General features: G+C 41.5%; 1 protein-coding gene across 4 annotated transcripts in view; it reads left to right on the top strand.

Moving 5' to 3' along the window:
• Positions 1–26,472, top strand: part of ZNF691 (zinc finger protein 691) — a 31,232-nt gene continuing 4,760 nt past the window's right edge. Inside the window, exons 1-4 of one of the 4 annotated variants that reach the window (XR_011532926.1) lie at positions 1–121; positions 6,162–6,231; positions 8,866–9,057; positions 22,493–22,856. Coding sequence is in view for 2 of the 4 variants with exons in the window: in XM_008529743.2 (XP_008527965.1) it covers positions 1,256–1,345; positions 4,406–5,263 (948 nt within the window). In the remaining 2 variants the exon portion in view is untranslated. Of the gene's footprint in view, positions 122–1,224; positions 1,346–4,405; positions 5,907–6,161; positions 6,232–8,865; positions 9,058–22,492; positions 22,857–26,472 lie in introns of those variants that run through there. The other 3 variants (XM_008529743.2, XM_070593740.1, XR_011532928.1) reach the window with 3 other exon arrangements.

Raw genomic sequence — 26,472 nt, 5'->3', positions numbered from 1 at the left:
GAAGAGTCATCCTCAGGAACCAATCCTGGAGAGGTAGGGCGGATCCCTTTTGGGTTCCGGCTCCGGCTCCTCCCCCGGTCCACCGAGGCGGCGCTGTACCTGACCGAGCGGCGGGAGCCAGGTGGGTCCCGGTTGGGCCCGAGCTCGCGGGGGGAGGCGGACACGGTTCGTGGGGAGCTCTGAGCACGGCCCCTTCCCTCTCACCGGGGAGTTGTAGCTGTGGCTGTGCTCCCCGGACACTGTGGGGAGCAAATGGGGCCCTGTGGTCTCTCCGCCCCGACCCTCGTACCCCACCCCGGGCCTCCGCGGCCAGGCTGCTGGCCCCAGCCCTTCTCCTGCTGGCCTTTGAGTACCAGCCCCTCTGCCACTGACCATGCCTTTGGGGTCAGCCCCACCTCGTCTCCTACTCCGGCTCCAAGCCTGCCGGCAACTCTTAACCCAGCTCCTGTCTAAGAACGCCGGTACCCTCGGACTCCGCCATCGGCTTCTCCTCGCCCCGCTACAGGCAACCCAGCCTCTTGGGCCTCGGTCGCCTGACCCCTCTGATTGTAGCCTTTGCCCTTGTCCCCTGACCATCTCCTCAGACCTTCTGACTCCTTTGGTGCTCTTCTATCTCTGACCCGTTATCCAGCTGCCTTGTACAATTCCCTCTCATTCAACACCTTGCCTCTGGGCTTTGCCCTTCCTCCTCCCCCTAGCCCTTGACTTGACCCGAGAGACTCGAACTTTGGCCCTTCAGATCACTTTCCAGCTTGGCCCCTTCCCTCTAACCCAGACCCTTGGCCTTCGGCATCTGTGATCACCAGCCCCATCTTCTTGGCTCTTGCTTCTTAGACCTGGCCCGTTCTCCCCTGCCTCGCTGCCTTCCACGCGTGGTCTTTTCTGTACCTCTGAGCCTCCTGGGAAGACAAGCCCCATGGGCTGCTTTCTCCCCCAAATGTCTGAAATGTGACAGGAAAGTGCATCTGTACGTTCCCTGCCACTCTCTTCTCAGTAGATAGGGGGCGCCCCATCTCTGCAAGTCCAGACGGTGCTCATCTATCCTGCAAGTCTAGCTCAAATACCAGCTTTTCCATGGAGCTGCTCATCCCGGGTCTCTTCAGGGAGATATGCTTGTGTCGTATGAACTCCTGTGGCACTGGTTTTATTTCCTTCCTCCCCTCCTTCCTTCCGTCTCTCCTCTCTCTCCCTCCCTCCCTCCCTCTTGTCTCCCTCCAATCCTAGTGTCCTGCTCAAAAGTACTGGCTTTGGAGTGATGGGCATAGGTTCCAGTTCTGCCACTCGCTTGCTGTGTGCCCTGGGGCAAGTTATACTTTCTCTGAGCCTTAGTTTCCTCATCTTTAAAGTAAGTTGTGAAAATGAAATGAGATGATTCATGTATAGTGCTTAGTCCAGGGCCTAGCACTTGGTATGAGCTTAAAAAATGCTAACTCTTATTATTATTGGTTCCTGTATAATGTGCCAGGTGCTATGCAAGGCACTGAGGAGTGGGTACAAAGGTGCTTAAGGCGCCGTCCTTGCGCTCCTGGAACTTAACCTTCTACACTGTATGGCAGTTTCTGGAGTCCACGGCCTGTTTCACTGCACGGTACCATAAACTGTTTGAGGCTAGTAACCCCAATCCTAAATCTTTTTGCTCTTATTTTGACCGAGCATTCAGCCCTGGGTAGAGTCAGAGCTCCGTAAAGTATAGGTTCTCAGAATAGCAGGATTGGAAGTGAGTGGAGGCTGTGTAGCTCATTGCACAGAGAGATACTGGAGCCCTCGGTGGGCTGGGCAGGGGTAGGGCATGAATTAAGACCATATCCATTCACTCACATTCAAAAGACGTTTGAGCAGTGGGCCTTGTGCTGGGGAGAGAGCACCAAAATGAACCAGGCCTTGCTCTCCAGTTGCTTATAAACTACTAGTGGAAACAGACATGTCCACAGATAATTGCAGATCACTGTAAAAGCAAGTCCAAGATTCTGGGGGGACGTAAAGGAGGAAGTGGGCAGGAATCAAGAGATTGCTGAGGAACAGTGGGTGGGAATAGACACAAGTAAGCATGAAATGGGTTCTGGAGACAGGCCTGGCCTCCATTCATTCAACTCATTCAACAAATATTTATTAAAGATCTTCCCTATATGACTGCCACTACTCCAGGAGTTTGGGTTACATTAGTGACTAAGGCCCTCATGGGACTTATGTTTTAGCAGGGGGAGACAGAAAATAAGAAGTAGACATAATGAATAAATAGAATGGTAGGAGGTGAGAAGTGCTGTGGGGCAGGGGGACTGGAAGTGTGGGAGGGGATTGCAATTTTTAAAAGGATGGTCAGAAAACAGTAAGTATCAAGGAATAAATTGTTTCTGATGTTTACTTGCATGTTTGAAAGTGAAGCAAGCCTACTATTTTTCACGTTGCTTATCTAGATTCTTAAGGAAACACTTTCTAACAGGGGTTGGTCAAGTAGAGCTTGCTTCCGTTTGTTTTAAATCAAGCTTTATTGGAATACGGCCACACTCATTCATATTGTCTGTGGCTGCTTTTACCATACAATGGCAGAGTCCAGCAGCTGCAACAGAGATCCTATGGCCCCAAATATTTACTACATATTTACTATCTGGCCCATTACAGAAAAAGTTTGCCAACCCCCGCCCCTTAAAGATTTGAGGCTCTGTCTATATTTCACATTTTCGATTATATACAGTCTTATACCATTTTTTAATCAAAATTGTTTTTTCTTTCCTAACAAGATCACATAAGGGATCTTTTTCATCCTTATATGCTCCACAGGGCTAGGACATAGTGTCTTCAGCAACTGTAATAGCAGCTGTCATTTGCTGAATGACTAGTATGTGCCATACGTTACACTGGGCATATTACAGGCATTTTCTCGAACACAAAGTCCTGCCATGTGGGTAGGTATCACAATCTAGTGATGTGGGAGTTGAGGCTCAGAGTGGTTGAATAATTTGCAGAGTTATAAAGATAGTACATGTCCCACTAGGCTCCAACCCTAAATGTCATTGGTGCCCCTTCCATTACTTTATGTTGCTGTTTTCCAAAAATACTTGTTGACTTGAAGGAATTATCAGTCTTTCATTTCCTGTCATCGATGAGTCTGTGCTTCCCTCTTGCATCCCTTTGTTCATGTCACTCTATACAGTATCTCCACCAGCCCACCCTGCCTTTTGAAATGTCGTCATTTCTTCAAGGCCCAGAGGAAACACCACACTCTTCTCTTATCGGAAGTACTTCTTCCCCTCATTCCCTGTTCTTGGCTGAAGGAGCTCAAAGGAGTCTGTGCAGCTTAGCAAGCATTTACTGATGTTTGCATAAGTAGGTCCTGTGCTGGGCACTGTCTGTGTGTGTGTAGCTGTGTGTATGGGGAAGTGTGTGGTTTGTGTATCTGCATCTGTGTGTGTCTTGGTGTGTATGTTGCATGTGAGTGTGTGGCTGTGTGTGAGATTATATGTGGTGTGACAGTATGGCTGTATGTGTGTTATGGTGTGTGATTGTGTAGCCATGTATGTGGCTGTATGTGTGGGAGGACTGTGTATGTGTGTAGCTGTGTGTGGCTAATGTGTGGTGTGAGAGGGTAGATGTGGTGTGAGTATATGTATGTGTCTGTGTGTGGCTGTATATATGTGACTGTGTGGTATGTGTGTGTGGTGTGAGAATGTAGCTGAGTGTGGTTGGTGTGTGATTATGGCTGTGTATGTGGTGTGAGTATGTATGCCTTTGTGTGTGTGCACGTGCAGCTGTGTATGGTGTGTGAGAGTGGACGTATGTACTGAGCAATCAGAACAGACACAGCCCAGGCCCTGCAGGAGGTCTTGGAGGTCCCAGAGGTTAACTCTTTAGTTGCTGGATTATAGTGAGTTCAGGGGATGGGAAGGGTGGCAGAACACTGAAGAGGATTCAAAGCCGGGCCTTGTAAACAAGTAGGAGAGCCTCAAGAATTAGAAGTTCTGTTGTGTTCATTTTGAAAGAGGGCAAATAGATGGTTACTTTTAAGGAAGGTTTTTCAAAAAAGATCAAACATAAAAGGAGTTTCAGTTAACTTACAGTTAGGCAGAAAAACTGAACTCATCCCCAAATAGAAGCTCCTTTACTTGCCTATGAATTAGAGTCTAGTCTGTCATTGTTTAGTGGTATTAAGAAAAGTGACATTAATCAAATTGCACAAATATCCTCTGTTGGAGGTGCCATCTTTTTGCTCTGGTGGGTAGTTTTAAATATCTGTGGAAGTTTGTCACCTGAAAGTTAATAAGTAAAGGCATTCTATCCAAGGATTCCAGTTAACTGATGGATCATTTCATGGGGAAGGTTTACACCCCTTCAACCAGAACAAAAGATTTCCCTGTGATCTGGCCTGACCTAAAGAATAAAGGCGTTGGCCATTTGTGTTCATTCTCAGGGTTCAGAGATGGGCAGTGAGAAGGAGCAGAGTCCAGAGCAGCACCTGCCCGAGGAAGGGGAGCGGGGGAAGCCTTGGAGAGTGGATGACTCCGAGGGCCTTCGGATCCCAGATGGGGAGAAAGAGCACGGGCAGGAGAGCCTGTCAGAGGGGCCACAGGGGATCCAACCAAAAAAGCAGAAAGTCACTGTCCCCGCTGGAGAGCCGGGGGACCCCATTGCACATCCAAGGCCCGAGGCTGACGAGAAGCCCTTTATATGTGCCCGGTGTGGGAAAACCTTCAATAATACCTCCAACCTGAGAACACACCAGCGGATCCACACCGGCGAGAAACCTTACAAGTGTTCTGAATGTGGCAAGAGCTTCTCGAGAAGCTCCAACCGCATCCGCCATGAGCGGATCCACCTGGAAGAGAAACACTACAAGTGTCCCAAGTGTCAGGAGAGCTTCCGGCGGCACTCGGATCTCACCACGCACCAGCAAGATCACCTGGGCAAGCGGCCATACCGCTGTGACATCTGTGACAAGAGCTTCAGCCAGAGCGCCACGCTGGCTGTGCATCACCGGACCCACCTCGAGCCAGCGCCTTACATCTGCTGTGAGTGCGGGAAGAGCTTCAGCAACAGCTCCAGCTTTGGCGTGCACCATCGCACCCACACAGGCGAGAGGCCTTATGAGTGTGCTGAATGTGGGCGGACCTTCAGCGATATCTCCAACTTTGGAGCACACCAGAGGACCCACAGAGGGGAGAAGCCCTACCGGTGCACTCTGTGTGGGAAACATTTCTCCCGGAGCTCAAATCTCATCCGCCACCAGAAAACGCACACGGGAGAGCAGGCGGGGAAAGATTCCAGCTGAAGGAGAGACCCAGGGAGAGAGTGAGGGAGACAGAATGGGAGATCCCAACCTAGTGTATGAGGATCTTTAGGATCTGCTGCTGCCCCTTTGATCTCAAGCCCTTCATCCCACTTTGGAGAATGGTTTCCTGTTGCCTCCGAAACCAGTATCTTCAGGAAGTCCTGAGAAGGGACTCTGAGTAAAAATCCTTGCCTCTTTCCAGGCCAAAATCTTGCATTGGAAAGTCAGAGGACCGAGTCTTGTCTTCATCTCCTGGGGATGACGGAGAAATAGGGTAGGCTTAGTACATGCTTATGTCATTAGGACAACTGTCCCCTGGCGTTTGAGGAAGCATCTGTGAGATGGGCATCACTGTCTGAAGGCACTCCAAATTGTATATGAACTGCTTAGGGCACACTTTAGTGGCCTGCTAGTTCCCACTGCTCTGCCCTACCTGGGCTGGGAGGAGCAGCCTTCCCAAGGGAGGGGACCTCTTTGGCCTGGAGAAGAGGTCTGAGGTCCTGCCTTAGGAGTGAAAGAGAAGCCCTCAGGGAGCCATGATCCAGGGACCTTCACACTCCCCCATGTTTGTGACTTGTTACCCCCACCCTAACCTGCATCTGTTCCCCAAGTGATTAGCAGTAAAACCTTTCAAGGAAAAGTACCTGTGCACTTATTTGGGGCCACCAAAGCACTGGGGAGCTGGAGAGATGGTCACACTGTGGCCACTCTGGAAGGGAGTTGAATTCCAAGAAAGAAAGAAGGGGTGGCTGCTCTGAAAAGCAAGGAAAGCAGGCTGAGTCTGGGGCCTTTGAGGAGGAAGGGGAAAGGAAAGGAAATAACATTAATTGAGCATCCACTATAAGCCATAGATTGTGCAGGTCACATTTACATTCTTTATCTCACTTTGTTGGCACAGCAACCCTCAAGGGAATAAGATGACGCAATTGAGGAAGGGTGAAGTCACTTACCATGAAGTCACACAGCAGGTATGTGGTGGAGCTAGAGTTCAAACTTGGGCATCCCTTGATTCTGAGCTGATGCACTCTTCACTACATTCTCCTTGTTGGCTTCTGAAGGAGGAGCTGCTTAGAGGGCTGGCCGGGACCAAGTGATTCCCTGGAAGTGAGAGCTAGTATGACTTCTTGATATCCTGGACCGTGGGCTCTGTGGGAAGTCAGTGTCAAGCATGAGGGCCTTTTCAACTTTAGATTATTGACTGACACTTATTCTGTGCCCAGGAAAAATGGTGGTGTAAGGGAGCAGAGGGTGAGGGGTGGGACGAGATGAACCTATAATAAGAGCCTTTGCCCTTAGTAGCAATACCTTAGTTCCTAAGGCTGCGACCACTTGGCAGGGATCATGGCTGGCTTCCTTCCCTTCTGGGGGAAGCCTGACTCCACATGGCAGATTTCAGTGTTTCCTACATGGAAGTTTAGTGTTCAACCAGATTTCCTCCAACAAATACAAAAAGACCTCACTCTACCTCTCTTGCCAATCTGGGGTCCTGTTCTTCCAGAGTGAGGGGCCCTCTTCATTTGTAGCCAATTGGCAGAATGTGATTCTGGCACTAGGCTTGGAACTGGCACCATCCATGACCCTATCGCATGGGACGTGCCATCCACCCATGGAGGGACATGCCAGGAGCTTTACACTTGTCATCTTATTGAATCCTCACAACAACCCTGTGAAGTAAGAATTATGCACATTTGACAGGTGCAGAAACAGGCTGACATAAAGTAACTTGCCTAGGATTACATAGCAAGTAAGTGGCAGGGTCAGGAACCGAACCTACTTCTGCCCAAATCCAAAGCCTGTGTTTTTTCCAACTGTAAAAGAAGACTTCCCACATGATTCCCTGACATTTGTAGGATGCTTTGCAGTTTACAAAGCACTTTTATTTCGTATACATTGTCCTTCTTGAAAATCTCCATACAAAATATTTTAAACATATAGTCACCCAAACTTGCATGTATAAATGGGCACACTCCCTAATAAAAAAAAAAGTCGCCATTAAACACCTACTGAGTGCCAGTTATTGTACACCTATTATCTCTGATCTCCGTAACTATCCTGTAAGGTCATAGTATCCCCATTTTCAAGATAAGAAAGTTCTGAGAGGTTAAATGACCTGAACTGGGGCTGAGCTTGGATTCAAATCAGGTATGTCTGATTCCAAGGCCAAGCTCTTCATTATACCCATTACAAGCTAGGTCTACTAGTCTCTCAGTCTGGGGAGCTTGGTATCATTATCCTTCCAGACCTAGAGCCTTACTGACAACTGCTGTGACTTTTTGGGAGTCTCTGCTGCCAGTAAGACCCAGGAGCAGTGTACCAGGCACCTGCTTTGATCTTGGGGTGTAACTTGCTGGACAATCTCATTTGCCCTTTTTTGACCAAGTTCGTAGGCTAGGGTTTGTCTGTTGGTCCAGACTAGTGTTTGAGTCCTGACTAGTCCATTTATTCACTCTCTGACTTCCTTTTTTGTTAACTTCTTTTATTTTCTCCTTCATTTTCTTCTCCCCTTCCCCTTCTCCCCCGCTTCCCTCCCCTTCCTTTTTCCATCTCTTCCTCCTAGTTACTATGACAATGAAGAAGACATGGCTCGTGTGTTCTCTGAGTACAGGAGATTGGCACATAAACCCAGAGTTCCAATGCAGGATAGTAGGTGTCATTACAGTTGTACTGTACTGTTGTACAGTTGTACCAAGGTGCTGTAGGAGTCCAGGGGAGGGCCTTAACCTGGCCTGTACTGGACACTGGGGCCCAGAAAGTAAATAAGACATAGTTCTTCCTGTAAGGAACTCAAAGGAAGAGAAGCTCCCCTTTGAACTAGGTGTTGGGGGAACACAGGTGGGAGTGGCTAACTTCAGAGGGGAGGAGGAGGCTAGACAATGATTGAATTTGGTCTTGAAGAATGAGTAGGTGTTTACCAGGTAAAAAGAAAGGAAGGTTATTTAAGATGGGAGGGAAGGCTTAATGTTTTAGGGAATGATTAAACATTTGATGTAGTTAGAGTTTTCCTGTGTGAGGAGGAGATGAAGCTGGTAAGGTAGACAGGGGCCAGATTGTGAAGGGTGTTGAATGCCAGGATAAAGAATTTTGGACTCTGGATGTTAGAAAATTTTAAAGCAAAGGAATGGCATGATCACATTCACCCTTTAGGAAGAACACTCAGGCTAGTGTGGAGGATGAACTAGGGTCAGGTAAATTGGGAACATGCTGTATAAATAAGCCAGGTGCCATATAACGTAGAGGTCTGTTGGGGCCCTCCTGCCCCACAGAGAGCTCTGTATGATTGCCTCAGAGCCTTGCCAGTTCCACAGAATGGGAAAGTCCAAACCCTCCACACAATTTCTGCAGATTCCTGGGATTTATGCTTTTAGGGTCTTCTTTTGCCTGAGTTTCCTGTGGTCTCTTCAAGCCTTCTCTGTTTTGTCCCCATTAGTCCTGTCACAGAACTAAGAACCTTCACTGGCTTCCCTGAGAAATTCTGTCACACCAAGCATTTTTGTAAGTTTAGACTCCCCTCAAGAGATTGGGAGTCTTGGGTAGGGGTCACATCATGCCATGGCTTCCTCTCTTCGTTTCTCCCATCTCTGCCCTTTCCCCCTCTCTTCCAGATTATCCTGGAAACTCCAGGTTGTTTTAACTATTGTAAAAAGTGGTTTAAGATGTCATCATCATGGTGGCACAGAGGATCCCTTTGTCTCTCCCCTTCAACCAAAGTGACTAAAACATCCATAACCCAACAAAGGCTACGTTTCTCAACATACCAAGACACTGGAGAGATCCACACGTTGGTACATATGAAGGTAGGTGAAGAGGAGCACATAGAGGAGGTTAAATGGGGAAACAGCAGAGGCAGAGCCCAGGACCTTGGACCCGTGGCTGTGGTAGCTGAGCCAGCAGCCTCCAGCCCCAGAGAATGCAGTGGGGCAGCAGTAGAGGTGTGTGTGTGACTGCAGCCAGCCAGCTGTGGTGGCACCTGTGGCATGGGGAGCAGAGCAGTAGTGGAGATGGAGCCCCATGATCCTGGGCCCCCATCTGTGTCTCAGAGCCTGATAGCAGCAGTGGAGGCATGCACAGGACTCCAATATCCCAACCACAGTGGTGCCTGTGTCCACAAGGTAAAAGGCAACAGCAGAGATGATTCCCTGTGAAACCAGCTCTCTCCTCCCTCCTGCCCCACACCCCCACCATGGCAGCATAGTTTCCAACCAGGTGATCTTGGATGCAATGGAGGCATCAGCCATCCTTGTACTCCCCAGTGGGGAAACCAGTGACTGCAGTGACACCAGCAACAGCAAGTCATCAGTAACCCTCAGAGGTGCAGGCCGCAATGATGAGAGTACCAGCAATACCCCGAATAGAGGCAGTGGAGAGTGGAACATGCAGATCCTCAGATATAGCCAGAGGAAACGCAGATAAAAGAAACCAAAACTAGTGCTATAGTGCCACCTACTGAAAAACAAAAGAGAGGTCTCTAATCTCCAACCAATTGAAAAATTTGAATCTAAACAAACAAAGCTATACCTAAATAGGAAAAGTGTCTGCTACAACAAATGAACCAGCAGAGGAATAACTCAGCGAGAACCATGAAAAACATGGTGACATGATATCACAAAAAGAAAATGACACTTCTGCAGAAACCAAATATAAAGTCATGGAAGATTGTGATCTAACTGATAAAGAATTCAAAATACCTATCATGAAGAAACTCAGTGAGCTACAAAAAAACTCAGAAAGGCAGTTCACTGAGCTCAAGTATAAAATTAATAGAAAGACTACTTTACCAAAGAGATTGACAGTCTAAAAAAGAACCAAACAGAAATTCTGAAGCCGAAGAACTCAATAAATGAGATGAAGAATGTAACAGAAAGCATTGGAAATAGAGCAGACCATATGGAACACTGTATTCAGAAACACTATCCTTCAGATATGATGGAGAAACAAAAGCTTTTCCAGAAAAACAAAAGCTGAGGGAGTTCATTGCCACTAGACCTGCCTTACAAGAAATGATGAAGGGAGCCCTCATACCTGAAACAAAAAGGCAAAGATTTACAAAGCCTTAAGCAAGGAAATGAATAGACAGACAAAAATCAGAAAATTGCAGCTCCCTATCAGAAGAGGTTAGCAAACAATTATAACATAAAAGATAAAGGGGAAGAAAACATCAAAAATAACTATAAACACTTGAATTTAATCACAAACTGACAAGACAAAAAAGAATAATTTGTGACAACAATAACGCAGAAGGGGAAGAAGAAAGGGATGGAACCTGCTTAGGCTAGTGGAGATAAGAGGCTATCGGAAAAAGGACTGTCTCATCTATCAGATCTTTTATACAAACCTCATGGTAACCACTAATCAAAAAATCAGAGCAGAGTCACAAATCATAAATGAAGAGAAAGCTGAGAAACCCATCACAGAAAACCACCAAACTGACATGGCAGTCAGAAATACAAAGGGCAAGAAACAATGGAAATACAGGAAACTGGAAAACAAGAGATAAAATAGTAGCATTAAGCCCTTATATATGAAGAATCACTGTAAATGTAAATGGATTGAATTCTCCAATCAAAAGACACAGAGTGGCTAGACGGATTAAAAAAAACAAGACCTAACAAGAAGCTGCCTCCAGGAAACACATCTCAGCTCTAAAGACAAACACAGGCTCAGAGTGAAGGGATGGAAGATGATACTCCAAGCAAATGACAAGCAAAAGAAAGCAGGTGTAGCCATATTTATATCAGACAAAGCAGACTTCAAGATAAAAAAGAGTGGTAGACAAAGAGGGGCATTATATAACGATAAAAGGACATTCCACCAAGAGGACATAACAATTATTAATATATATGCACCTACCAGAGAAACACCAAAGTATATAAAACAACTATTAACAGACCTAAAGGGAGAAATTAACAGCAACACAATAATAGTAGGGGACCTCACACCCCACTTACATAAATGGATAGATCATCAAGGCAGAAAGTCAACAAGGAGGCAGTGGCCTTAAATAAAAAACTAGACCAGATGGACTTAATAGATATATATAGAACATTCCATCCCAAAACAGAAGAATACACATTCTTCTCAAGTGCACACGGAACATTCTCAAAGATAGACCATATGTTGGGAAACAAGTCAAGTGTCAATAAATTTAAGATGACCGAAATCACATCAAGTATCTTTTCTGACTACAATGCTATGAAATTAGAAATCAACAAGGAAAAGGCTGGGAAAGTCACAAATATTTGAAGAGTAAACAACATGCCACTGAACTACCATTGGATCAAAGAAGAAATAAAAAAAATACCTGGAAACAAGTGAAAATGAAAACACAGCATACTAACTCTTATAGGATGCATCAAAAGTGGTTCTAAGAAGGAAATTTGTAGCAATACAGGTCTACCTCAACAAACAAGAAAAATCTCGTGAGTAATTTTTTTTTTTTAAAGTCCAGGTAGAGAGAACTTTATACTTATTATTATTTTTTTAATGAATTCCTTTTGGGTGAGGAAGATTGACCCTGAGCTAACATCTGTTGCCAATCTTCCTCTTTTTTTCCTCCACAAAGCCTCAGTACATAGTTGTATATCTTTGTTGCAAGTCAATCTAGTTCCTTCAGGTGGGAAGCCACCACAACATGTCTTGATGAGCATGCTTCTCATGTAGTTCTGTGTCCAGGATACAAACCAGTGAACCTTGGGCCACTGAAGCAGAGCACCGGAACTTAACCACTTGGTCATGGGCCCAACCCCTCAAATAAGTAATCTTAAAATACACCTTAACAAAACTAGAAAAAGAAGAACAAACAAAGCCCAAAGTCAGCAGAAGGAGGGAATAATAAAAATTAGAGCAGAAACAATGAATAGAGACTAAAAAAATAATAACAAGGATGAATGAAACTAAGAGCTGGTTCTTTAAGAAGACAAACCCTTAGTCATATTCACTAAGAAAAAAAGAGAGAAGGCTCAAATGAATAAAATTAGAAATGAAAGGAAAAATTACAATGGATACCACAGAAACACAAAAGATTATAAGAGAACACTATGAAAAACTATATGCTAACAAATTGGATAACCTAGAAGAAATGGATAAATTCTTAGAATGATACAACCTCGTAAAACCTAATAAAGAAGAAATAAAGAATGTGAATAGATCAATCACAAGTAAAGAGATTGAAACAGTAATCAAAAACTTCCCAAAAAACAGAAGTTCAGGACCAGATGGCTCCTCTGGAGAATTCTACCAAACATTCAAAGATTTAATTTCTATCCTTCTCAAACTATTCCAAAAAATTGAAGACGACGAGATGCTTCCTAACTCATTCTACAAGGCCAATATTACCCTGACACCAAATCCAGACAAGGACAACATGAAAAAGGAAAATTACAGGCCAATATCACTGATGAAAGTAGATGCAAAATCCTCAACAAAATATTGAATTCTGTTCAATACAGGAAATTGAATACAGCAATACATTAAAAGGATCATACCATGATCAAGTGAGATTTATTCCAGGGATGCAAGGATGATTCAACATCCACAAATCAATCAATGAGATGCACTACATTAACTAAGTGAAAAATAAAAACCACATGATCATCTCAATACATGCAGAGAAAGCATTTGACAGGATTCTGCATCCATTTATGGCAAAAACTCTCAATAAAAAAGGTATATAAGGAAAGTACTTCAACATAGTAAAGGCCATATATAAGAAACCCACTGCTAACATCATACTCAATGGTGAAAAACTGAAAGCTATCCCTCTAAGAACAGGAACAAGACAAGGATGCCCACTCTCACCACTCTTATTCAGAATAGTATTGTAAGTCCTAGCTAGAGCAATTAGGCAAGAAAGAGAAATAAAATGTATCCAAGTTGGAAAGGAAGAAGTAAAACAGATGATATAGTTTTATATATAGAAACCCCAAAGAATGTACCAAAAACACTATTAGAAATAATAAATAAATGTACTGAAGTTGCAAGATACAAAATCAACATACAAAAATCAGGAGCATTTCTATACACTAACAACAAACTAGCAGAAGGAGAAATCAAGAATACAATCCCATTTGCAATTGCAACAAAAGAATAAAATACCTAGGAATAGATTTAACCAAGGTGAAAGACCTGTATATGGAACACTATAAGATATTGTTGAAAGAAATCGAAGAAGACCTAAAGAAATGTAAAATTATTCCATGGTTATGGATTGGAAGGATAAACATAGTTAAAATGTCCATATTACCTAAAGCAATCTACAGATTCAATGCAACCCCTATCAAAATCCTGATGACATTTTTCAAAGAAATAGAACTAAGAATCCTAAAATTTATATGGAACAAGAAAAGACTCCGAATAACCAAAACAATCCTGAGAAAAAAGAAGAAAGCTGAATGTATCACACTCCCTGATTTCAAAGTATACTACAAAGCTATAGTAATCAAAACAGTGTGGTACTGACAGAAAAACAGACATAGAGATCAATGGAACAGAATTGAGAGCCCAGAAATAAACCCACACATTTATGGACAGCTAGTTTACAACAAAGAATGGAGAATGGAGATACAATGCACATACAATGGAGAAAGGAAAGTCTCTTCAGTAAATAGTGTTGGGAAAGCTGGACAACCATGTGGAAAATAATGAAAGTAGACCACTATCTTACACCATTCACAAAAATTAACTCAAAAGGGATTAAAGACTTGAATATAAGACCTGAAACCAGAAAACTAGAAGAAAACATAGGCAGTATGCTCTTTGACATTCGTCTTAGAAATATCTTTTTGGATATGTCTCCTCAGGCAAGGGAAACAAAAGAAAAAATAAACAAATGGGACTACATCAGAACAAAAAGCTTCTGTACAGCAAAGGAAACCATTAACAAAATAAGAAAACTTATCAGTTGAGAGAGGATATTTGAAAATCACGTATCTGATAGGAGGTTAATATCCAAAATATATAAAGAACTCATACAACTTAACAACAAAAGCAACCCAATTTTAAAATGAGCAGAGGAGTGACATCAGCAACATGGTGGAGTGAGCAGTTCTCTTTGTCTCTCCTCCTTTGAGCTACAACTAAATGGACATTCATTGATCAATGGAGGATAGCCACACAACACATCAAGATGCCTGAGAGACCCATCCAGCTATACATCTGGAGGTGGATGGACTACCCCCAGGGAGATGGTGGAGATAGGTGAGCACTCTCTGGTCCCCAGGCTGCCCAGTACCTGCATGTGACTGCTCTCTTGGCTGAAGTGCTCATACCACCACCGTGACCCCAAGAGTGGGTGTCTACCTTGGCGTGACTGTGGAAACATGTGATGTCAGCCCTGAGCTCCCACATGATCACTGTCTGGTCCAGAGGGAAAACCCACAGTCCCACTGTGGTCCCAGGGCGTGGCTCTGGCTTGGACCCAGTGGGGGGTCCCGCCCACCAAGCACAAGAGCTGGTGCAACCTAAGCGCAGACCTAGGAGCAGATGGCAGCATATCTGAGGCTGGGTGAATGAGCTATGGCTACTGCAAATGCCTGCAGTGCCATTGCAGCTGCAAAGGAGGGAGTTTGGCTTGGCAGGACTTTGATAGCATGTGGCAGCAGCCCTGAGCCCCTATGTGATCACTCTCTTGACCGGTGGCAGAGTGCACAGTCCCACCATGATCCTAGGGAGTGGCTCTGGCTTGGTCCCAGTGGGGAGGCTGTGCCCACCAAGCACAATAGCTGGTACAACCTAGGACCAGATGGCAGTGGAGCTGCAAGTCTAGGCAAACAAGCCCCAGCTACCGTGAACATCCATAGTACTGCTGTGGTCCTGAAGTGGGGAGCACATCTGGGTGGGACTGTGGGAGCAGGTGGCAGCATTCCGGAGACCCACATGATTGCTTTGCCATTTGATGGGAGACCCCACAGGGCCACTGCAATCCCAAGGAGTGGACAAGGCTCGGTCAGGCACAGCTGATGGGGATCCTGGTAGGCTCAGATTACACAGCTCCCACCCCTCCCCCCAGTGATGGCAAGTGGAAGCTGTGGCCAAATACTATCTCTATGCAGAGGCACAAATCCATGCTGTCATGCAGAATGGAAAAATATATTAAATCTCCAGACCAGAAGGAAAATGATAAGTACCCAGGAATCAATCCTGAAGGCACTGAAATTTATAATCTAAATGACAGAGAATTCAAAATAGCTATCATAAAAAACTCAATAAGTTAAAAGAAAATATAGATAGACAGTTCAATGAAATCAGGAATAAATTTAATGAATAGAGGGAATTATTCACAAAAGAGATTGAAATTATAAAGAAGAACCAATCAGAAATGTTGGAGATGAAAAGCAAATGGATGAGATAAAGGAAAATCTGGACTCCTTGAACAATAAAGCTGGTATTATGGAGGAACAAATCAGCAGTCTTGAGGGCAGAAATATAGAAATGCTTCAGATGGAGGAGGAGCAAGAACTACAACTAAAAAGAAATCAAAAAATTCTCCAAGAAATATCTGACTCAATTGGAAATGCCACATAAGAATTATAGGTATTACAGAGGGAGAAGAGGAGGAGAATGGAGCAGAGAGCTTGTTCAAAGAAATAATAGCTGAGAACTTACCAAACCTGGGGAAGGAGCAGGAAATACAAGTGACAGAAACCAATAGATCTCCAAACATTATCAGTGTAAAAAGACCTTCTCCAAGGCATATAGTAGTAAAGCTGGCAAAAGTCAATGATGAGGAAAAAATATTAAGGGTAGTAAGGCAGAAGAAAACAATTTACAAAGGAACCCCTATCAGGCCTTCAACAGTTTTCTCAGCAGAAATCTTAGCAGGCTAGGAGAGAGTGGAATGACACATTCAAAATTCTGAAAGACAAAAACTTTCAGCCAAGAATACTCTATCCAGCGAAAATATCCTTCAGATATGATTGAAACATAAAAACTTTCCCAGATAAACAAAAGCTAAGGGAGTTCATCACCACAAGTCCCCCCACACAAGAAATCCTCAAGAGGGTCCTCATACTTGAAAAAAAAAAAAAAGGTTACAAAACCCTGAGGAAGGAGATAAATAGATAGACAAAATCAGAAAATTATAGCTCTCTATCAGAACAGGTTAGCAAACACTTAACTGTAACATTAAAGATAAAGGGAAGGAAAACACCAAAAATAAATATAATCTTGTCATTTTAACCACAGACTCACAACACAAGATAGCATAAGATGTAACGATAACAACTTAGAAGGGGCAGAGGAAAGAGATGGAATCAGCTTAGTCTAAGGAATAAGAGGCTATCAGAAAATGGACTGTCTCCTCTACAAGGTTTTATTTATACAAACCTTATGGTAACCACTAAAAAAATAATTAGAACAGAGACAAAAATAATAAATAAAGCTAAAACTAAGAAAACCAGCATAGAAAACTACCTAACCAAATTAGTAGTCTGAAATATGTGGGACAAGAAACAAAGAAAATGCAGAAGAACCAGAAAACAAGCAATAAAATGGTAGCATTAAGCTCTCATATATGAATAATCACTCTAAACGTAAATTGATTGAATTTTCCAATCAAAAGACACTAAGTGGCAGGATGGATTAAAAAACAACACCCAACCATATACTGCCTCCAGGAAACACATCTCAGCTCCAAAGACAAGCATAGGCTCAGAGTGAAGGGATGGAGATGATACTCCAATCTAATAATGAACAAAAGAAAGCAGATGTTGCCATACTTATATCAGACAAAGTAAACTTCAGGATAAGACAGGTAAAGAGAGACAAAGAGGGGCAGCATATAATGATAAAAGAGACACTCCACCAAGAAGACATAACACTTATAAATGTCTATGCTCTCAACACAGGAGCACCAAAGTACATAAAGCAACTACTGAGAAAACTAAAAGGAAATATTAATAACAACACTATAATATAGGGAATGTCAACACCCCACTTACACAATGGATAGACCATCCAGACAGAAAGTCAACAAGGAAATTGTGGATTTAAATGAAAACCTAGACCAGATGGACTTAATAGATATATATAGAACACTTCATCCTAAAACAGCAGATTACACATTCTTCTCAAGTGTGCATGGAACATTCTCAAGGATAGACTATATTTGGGGAAACAAGGCAAGCCTCAATAAATTTAAGAAGATTGAAATTATATCAAGCATCTTTTCTGACCATAATGCTATGAAACTAGAAATCAATTACAAGAAAAAACTGGGAAAGGGACAAAGATGTGGAGACTAAACAACATGCTACTGAACAAACAATGGATCATTGAAGAAATCAAAGGAGAAATCAAAAAGTATCTGGAGACAAATGAAAATGAAAACACACCACACCAACTCGTATGGGATGCAGCAAAAGCAGTCCTAAGAGGGAAGTTCATTGCAATACAGGCTCACCTTAGCAAACAAGAAAAATCTCAGATGAGCAATCTCAAACTACACCTAACATAATTAGAAAAAGAAAAACAAACAAAGCCCAAAGTCAGTAGAAGGAGGGAAATAATAAAAATTAGAGGAGTAAGAAATGAAATTGAAACAAAAAAGACAGTAGAAATGATCAATGAAACAAAGAGCTGGTTCTTTGAAGAAGATAAACAAAATTGACAAATCCTTGGCCAGACTCATTAAGAAAGAAAGAGAGAAAGCTCAAATGAAATTAGAAATGAAAGAAGAGAAATTACAGTGGATACCACAGAAATACAAAGGATTATAAGAGAATACCATGAAAAACTATATGTCAACAAATTGGGCAATCTAGAATAAATGGATAAATTCTTAGACTTGTACAACCTCCCAAAACTGAATAAAGAAGAAATAGAGAATCTGAATAGACCAATCACAAGTAAAGATATTGAAACAGTAATAAAAAAAACTCCCCCAAAATAAAAGTCCAGGACCAGATGGCTTCTCTGGAGAATTCTACCAAACATTCAAAGAAGATTTAATACCTATCCTTCTCAAACTCTTCCAGAAAATTGAGGAAGATGGAACACTTCCTAACACATTCTATGAGGTGAATATCACCCTGATCCCAAAGCCAGACAAGGACAAAACAAAGAAGGAAAATTACAGGCCAATATCACTGATGAACATAGACACAAAAATCTTCAACAAAATATTGGCAAACCAAATACAGCAATACATTAAAAAGATTATACACCATGGTCAAGTGGGATGTATACTAGGGACACAGGGATGGTTCAACATTTGCAAATCAATCAATGTGATACACCACATTAACAAAATGAGGGTCAAAAGCCACATGATCATCTCAATAGATACAGAGCAAGCATTTGACAAGATCCAACATCCATTTATGATAAAAACTCTTAATAGAATGAGTATAGAAGGAAAGTACCTCAACATAATAAAGGCCATATATGACAAACCCACTGCCAACATCATACTCAGTGGGGGAAAATTGAAAGCCATCCCCCTGAGAACAGGAACAAGACAAGGGTGCCCACTCTCACCACTCTTATTCAGCATAGTACTGGAGGTTTTGGCCAGAGATGTTAGGCAAGAAAAAGAAATAAAAGGAATCCAAATAGACAATGAAAAGGTGAAATTCTTGCTGTTTGCAGACAACATGATTTTACATACAGGAAACCCTAAAGAATCCATTGAAAAACTATTAGAAATAATCAACAACTATAGCAAAGTTGCAGGGTACAAAATCAACTTACAAAAATCACTTGTATTTCTCTACTCTAATAACGAACTAACAGAAAGAGAACACAAGAACACAATTCCATTTACAAACACAACAAAAAGAATAAAATATCTTGGGATGAACTTAACCAAGGAGGTGAAAGACCTGTATAATGAAAACTATAAGACATTACTGAAAGAAATTGATGATGACATAAAGAAATGGAAAGATATTCTAGGCACATGGGTTGGAAGAATAAACATCATTAAAATGTCCATATTACCTAAAGGAATCTACAGATTCAATGCAATCCCAATCAGAATCCCAGTGACATTCTTCACGGAAATAGAACAAAGAATCTTGAAATTCTCATGGGGTAACAAAAGACCCTGAATAGCTAAAGCAATCCTGAGAAAAAAGAACAAAGCTGGAGGCATCGCAATCCCTGAATTCAAAATATACTACGAAACCATAGTAATCAAAACTGCATGGTACTGGTACAAAAACAGGCACACAGATCAAGGGGATAGAAGTGAAAGCCAAGAAATAAAACCACACATCTATGGACAGTTAATCTTCAACAAAGGTGCTAAAAACAGACAGTGGAGAAAGGAAAGTCTCTTCAATAAATGGTGTTGGGAAATCTGGGCAGCCACATACAAAAGAATGAAAGTAGACCATTATCTTATACTATACACAAAAATAAACTCAAAATGCATTAAAGACTTGAAGATAAGACCTGAAACCATAAAACTTCTAGAAGAAAATATAGGCAGTATACCCTTTGACAACAGTCTTAAAAGGATCTTTTCAAATACCATGTCTTCTTGGACAAGGGAAACAAAAAGAAAAAATAAACAAGTGGGACTTCATCAGACTAAAGAGCTTCTGCAAGGCAAGGGAAACCAGGATCAAAATGAAAAGACAACCCACCAATTGAGAGAAAATATTTGCAAATCATATATCTGACAAGGGGTTAATCTCCATAATATATAAAGAACTCACACAACTCAACACCAAGAAAACAAACAACTTAATAAAAAAATGGGTGCATGATGTGAACAGACATTTCTCCAAAGAAGATATACAGACAGCCAATAGGCACATGAAAAGATGTTCAACACTGCTAATCATCAGGGAAATACAAATCAAAACTACACTAAGATATCATCTTACATCCATTAGAATGACTATAATAACCAAGACAACCAATAACAAATGCTGGAGAGGTTTTGGAGAAAACAGAACACATACACTGCTAGTGTGAATGCAAACTGGTGCAGCCACTCTGGAAAACAGTATGGAGATTTATCAAAAAATTAAAAATAGAAATACCTTATGACCCAGCTATCCCACTACTGGGTATTTATCCAGAGAACTTGGAATCAACAATTCAAAGAAACTTATGCATCCCTATGCTCATTGCAGCATTATTCACAGTAGCCAAGATGTGGAAGCAACCCAAGTGCCCACTGATTGATGACTGGCTAAAGGAGATGTGGTATATATACACACACACACAATGAAATACTACTCACCCATAAAAAAGACAAAATTGTCCCATTTGCAATAACATAGATGGAGCTTAAGGGTATTATGTTAAGCAAAGTAAGCCAGACAGAGAAAGGCAAACACCATATGATTTCACTCAGATGTGGAAGATAATCAAACACACGGACAAAGAGAACTGTTTAGTGGTTACCGGGGGGAAGGGGGTCAGGGGTTGGGCACAAAGGGTGAAGGGGCACACTTATATGGTGACTGACAAATAATCATGTCCAACTGAAATTTCACAATGTTGTAAACTATCACAATCCCAATATAAAAAACATGAGCAGAGAATCTGAACAGGCATTCTTCCAAAGAAGATATAAAGATGGCCAACAGGCACATGAAGAGATATTATGGAAATTTAAATCAAAACTACAATGAGATATGACCTCACACATGTCAGAATGGCTATTATTAAAATGACAAGAAATAACAAGTGTTGGAGAGGATGCGCAGAAAAGGGAACCCTTGTAACACTGCTGTGGGAATGTAAATTGGTGTAGCCACTATGGAAAACAGTATGGAGATTCCTCAAAAAATGAAAAATAGAACCACATGAGCCAGTGATTCCAGTTCTGAGTATTTATCCAAAGAACATGAAAGCACTAATTCGAAAAGATATATGCATCCCTGTGTTCGTTGCAGCATTATTCACAATAGCCAAGGTTTGGAAACAACCTAAGTGCCCATTAACAGATGAATTAATAAAGATATGGTATATACACCCAGTGGAATACTACTCAACCATAAAAAAGATGAAATCTTGCCATTTGCGACAATGTGGATGGTTCTTGAGGGTATTATGCTAAATGAAATAAGTCAGATGTAGAAAGAGAAGTACTATTTGATTTCACCCATATGTGGAAGATAAAACAACAACAAGCAAATGCATAGATATAGAGAACAGATTGGTGGTTACCAGAGGGGAAGTGTAGTCGGGGGAGGATGAAAGGAGTGAAGGGGGACATTTGTATGGTGATGAATGGAAACTAGACTTTTGGTGGTAAACAAGATGTAGGCTATACAGAAGCCAAAATATAATGATGTACATCTGAAATTTATACAAGTTTATAAAACCAATGCTACCTCAATAAGAAGAAAAAGCTATTTAGCTTTCCTCAGCCCCGATGTCAATTTGCATACACAAACACATCAAAAAGCTCAGCAGAACAAACGCCTCACCATTTAACAGCATAAACCCACCCCATGAAGCAGTTGCAAAAATAAACAAACAAATACCCTTGGAGATTTGCAAAGCACGCAAACATATTTGTGGTTCAAGAGAGTAGTCTGAGCACCAGTGATTGTTTCCTCTTCCTTCTGAGACCCCACTAAAATGACGGAAAAGGAATATAACAGCAAAGAAAATGGCAGGGAAGATGGGTGGCAGGTACATAGACTTCAACAAATTTCTAGAAGTAGATGACGTACATTGATAGCTCAACAGAGTGGAGGAACCATAGCCCAGAACATAGGCAATGGCAGTGAGAGCCAGTCTTCCTGGCAAAATCCCGGAGAGGCTCTGAGTTTATAATTAGCAAGTCCTGAGGACAGACATGAAAAGTAGACTTAAAAACTGGAGAGTCTGTAGAAGGTCTTTCTGTGCAGAAGCTGACACCAGTCACTCCCCAACTTACCTCCAGGAGGGAGAGTGACTGGCACTCACCTCTAGGCAAACAACACACACACACGCACAAACACACACACACACGCACAAACACACACACACAGCAAAAACCCGGAAGGCTCATTCTATAGAAATCCAATAAATCTCCAGGAGAACTGAGTGTGTTTAGTGTGATGTTGACATCCCAGCATAAAACTTTTGTCATTCTGACATTTACAAACCCTCCCCCGACCCATTCCCCCAAGAATTGCCCACCCACTCACCCCACAGTAAAGCCTGCCAGAAGACCTCACTCATTCTTACTATTTAACAGGGCTGTCTCTCAGGGAAACAGATACAGCAACAGTGGAAACCAGTTCAATTACTGAGATTAATCAACTTGATCTTTTATTCCATAAACAGGCAACCAGGAGCACCAGGATTGTGCTGACAGCTAGAAGTATGGGAAAGAGACAAGATAAACAGAATAAGTGACTCCGGACAACAGCAAATTGTAATGGCACAGTAGAATATTTAAAAATTCTGATTCTATCCTCAGGAAGATGTGGGAAGGTATGACCTTTATAAAACAAGAAAGGTTGCTAGTGGAAAGACACAATTAGAAACTAAGAAATAGCTTTTGGAAATTAAACATATGATAGTTAAAATAAGATATTCAAGAGACAACTTGGAAGATCAAATCAAAAGAGCCCCTAAAATGTAGAGCAAAAATACAAAGATATGGAAAGAATAAATAAAAGACATAGATCAGCCCAAGAGGTTTTTATGATGAAGACTGATGATTGTCCTTCAAAATCTGTTCACCCATTTTGGGGGGCACTTAACTAACCAACATTTCCAAGTCTCCTTTGCAGTAAAGTATAATAATATGATTTAAGTTCTTGCCAATGGAAAATGAGCAGAAATGGTATGTGACGTTTCTGGGTCTAGCCTCAGGAAAGCAGGCATGCCTTCACTTCACTTTCTTTTCCCTTTTCACCAGCTGTAACCTGCAGGAACCCAGCTTTGATGACTGAAGACTATACAATGTCCTAGTGTAGCCTTACCAGATAAAACATAGGACACCCAGTTAAATTTGAATTTCAGATAAACAATGAATCATTTTTAGTACAAGTATGTCCCAGATACTTCATCCTAGTGGATGGCAGAGCAACAGGATAAAAGGAACTGGGTTCTTGAATTTATCATGTAGCAATGCTACCCTGCTCACCTCACAACCCTTAGTGAGAGAGAAACACACTTTTTTGCACTCCAAGCCACTGCTTTGTTGGGTCTTTTTTATGACATCCTAACCTTTCACCTTAACTAATACTTAGAAGTGAATTTCTTCCATAACATGACTGTGGCCCATCTTATCATATATGGTGTCTTACTTTTACCATTGGTCATTTTTTCCCCCACATTTTAACATCTCCAAAATTGGAACATGTGCAATAATTGATGCTGCTTTAGAGAAATGAAATATCACACTACAAGAAAGAGATAAGGCCATGATCTCAGCAAGATGGTGTGATAGGAAGTCCTAGCCTTCATCTCCAACAGAGACACTGACTTAACAACAATGTATGGATCAAAATACCTTTATGAGAACTCCAGAAACCCATAGGCCGTCACAGCTCAGTTTGGGTTGTTCTTTGGGAGGGTGGCGGGTAAGGTGGGGAGAAAAGCAGATCATGCATCCAATGTTCTGGCTTTGCAGAGGGCCGCCAGAGGGAGTGGTTTCTGTCTCATCTGATTTGGAGTACTGATGGGGAGCCAAAATACTTCAGATGCCACTGAGCACAACATACTGTTCGATGCTGCTGTGTCAGGTGGCTTGGTGCCGTGGCACCAGAGAACCTGCAGTACCACGGACAGACACCAGAGGGAGCAAGAGATTATGGAAAGAGAAACCACCTGAAAAAGAAACCAGCAAACCTCTCTGATTGGGAAATAGCTACACAAGCTCAGAGAAGTTGTATCCACCAAAAAGTTTTCACAGGTCCTCAGAATCTCTAGCTAGGCTGATTATTGAGGGTCTTCCCTTGCCTGAAGCCAGTCCATAAGAAAATCAGGATAATGATGCATGAACAAAATGAGAATATCAACAAAGAGATAGAAACTATAAAAAAGAAGCAAGCAGGAATTCTGAAACTGAAGAATACACTAACTGAAACTGAAAAATCCATTAGAGGGGTTCAACATCACACTTCATCAAACAGAAGAAAGAATCAGCAAACTTGAAGACAGGCCATTTGACATTACCAAGTCAGAGGAACAGAAGCCAAAAAGAATGAAGAAAAATGAAGAAAGCCCTAAGGGACTTATAGGATACTATAAAGCAGGCCAATATATACATTATGGGAGTTCCAGAAGAAGCAAGGAGAGAAAAAGGGGCAGAGCGCTTATTTGAAGAAATAATGGCCAAAAAACTCCCAAAACTAAGGAAGGAAATGGACATTCAAATTCAAGATGGTCGAAGGACTCCAAGTACGATGAATCCAAAGAGGCCTCATCAAGACACATTATAATCAAACTGTCAAAAGTCAAAGACAAAGAGAGAATCTTGGAAGCAACTGGCTACATACAAGGGAGCACCCATAGAATTATCAATGTATTCTCAGCAGAAACCCCACAGGTCAGAAGTGAGTGGGATGATATATTCAAGGCACTGCAAGGAAAAGCCTGCCAACCAATAATACTCTACCTGCAAAAACCATCTTTCAAAATGAAGGAGAAATAAGGACTTTCCCAGAAAAACAAAAGCTGAGGAAATTCATCACCACTAGATATGTCTTACAAGAAATCTCAAAGGGAGTCCACAAGCTGAAACAGAAGGATTCTAGACAGAAACATGAAAGCATAGGAAAATATACAGCTGTTGGTAAAGGTAAAAATATAAAGAAATAGAGAATATTGTAATATTGTAACGGTGTTCCAAAAAGCACTTATAGTATAGGATTTAAAAGATAAATGAGTAAAAATAACTCTAACTATAAAACTATGTTAATGAACACAGTTTGTATAAAGATGTAGTTTGTGACATCAGTAACATAAAATGGAAGGTGGGGAGATGCAAAAGAGTTGGGGTTTTGTATATGATTGAAGTTGTTATCAGCTTAAAATAGATTATTATAACTAGAAGATGTTTTGTGTAAGCCCTATAGTAACCACACACACACACACTCACACACACAAAATACCTATAGAAGATACACACAAAAAAAATGAAAAAGGAATCAAAGCAGGTCAATACAAAAAACCAACACACACAAGGAATGCAGAAAGAGAGGAAAAGGGACAAAATAGCTACAAGACAGAAAATGAACAAAATGGCAATAGTAACTCCTTCCCTTTTAGTAATTATTTTAAATATAAAGGGATAAACTCCTCAATCGAAAGACATAGAGTGGCTGGGTGGATTTAAAAACAAAAAACCAAAGAATGATACCCAACTATATGCTGTCTGCAACAGAGTCACTTTACATATAAAGACACACATAAGCTGAAAGTCTAAAGAAGAAAAAAGATTCCATGCAAATAGTAACCAAAAGAGAGCAAAAGTGGCCATATTTATATCAGATAAAATAGACTTTAAGTCAAAAACTGTCACAAGAGACAAAGAAGGACATTATATAATGATAAAAGGCTCGATTCACTAGGAAGATATAATAATTATAAATATATATGCACTTAACATTAGAGCACCAAAATATATGAAACAAACATTGTCAGAACTGAAGAGAAAAATAGTAACACAATAATAGTAGGATATTTCAATACCCCACTTTAAATAATGGGTAGAACAGCTAGACAAAAGATCAATAAGGAAACAGGTGACATGAACAACGCAATAAACCAAATGGACCTAACAGACATATACAGAACATTTCCCCCAACATCAGCAGAATACACATTCTTCTCAAGTACACGTGGAACATTCCCCAGGATAGATCACATGTTAGGCCACAAAGCAAGTCTTAACAAAGTTAGGAGGATTGGAATCATACTAAGTATCTTTTCTGACTAGAGTGGAATGAAACTAGCAATCAGCAACAGAAGGAAAATTGGAAAGTTCACAAATATGTGGAAATTAAACAAAACACTTTTGAATAACCAATGGATGAAAGAAGAAATCACAAGGGAAATCATAAAATATCTTGAGACAAGTGAAAATGAAAACACAGCATACCAAAATTTATGGGATATAGAAAAGCAACACTAAGAGGGAAGTTTGTAGCAGAACATGCCTACATTAAAAAAGAAGAAAGATCTCAAATCAGCAACTCACTTTATGCCTCAAGGAACTAGAAAAAGAAGAAAAAACTAAACCCAAAGTTATCTTCTGATAACTGAAGATTAGAGTAGAAATAAATGAAATAGAGATTAGAAAAAATCAACAA

Source organism: Equus przewalskii, chromosome 2 (assembly GCF_037783145.1).
Source record: "Equus przewalskii isolate Varuska chromosome 2, EquPr2, whole genome shotgun sequence".
In the NCBI taxonomy this organism is placed as follows: domain Eukaryota; kingdom Metazoa; phylum Chordata; class Mammalia; order Perissodactyla; family Equidae; genus Equus; species Equus przewalskii.
This window is presented reverse-complemented; position numbering and strand designations above follow the sequence as displayed.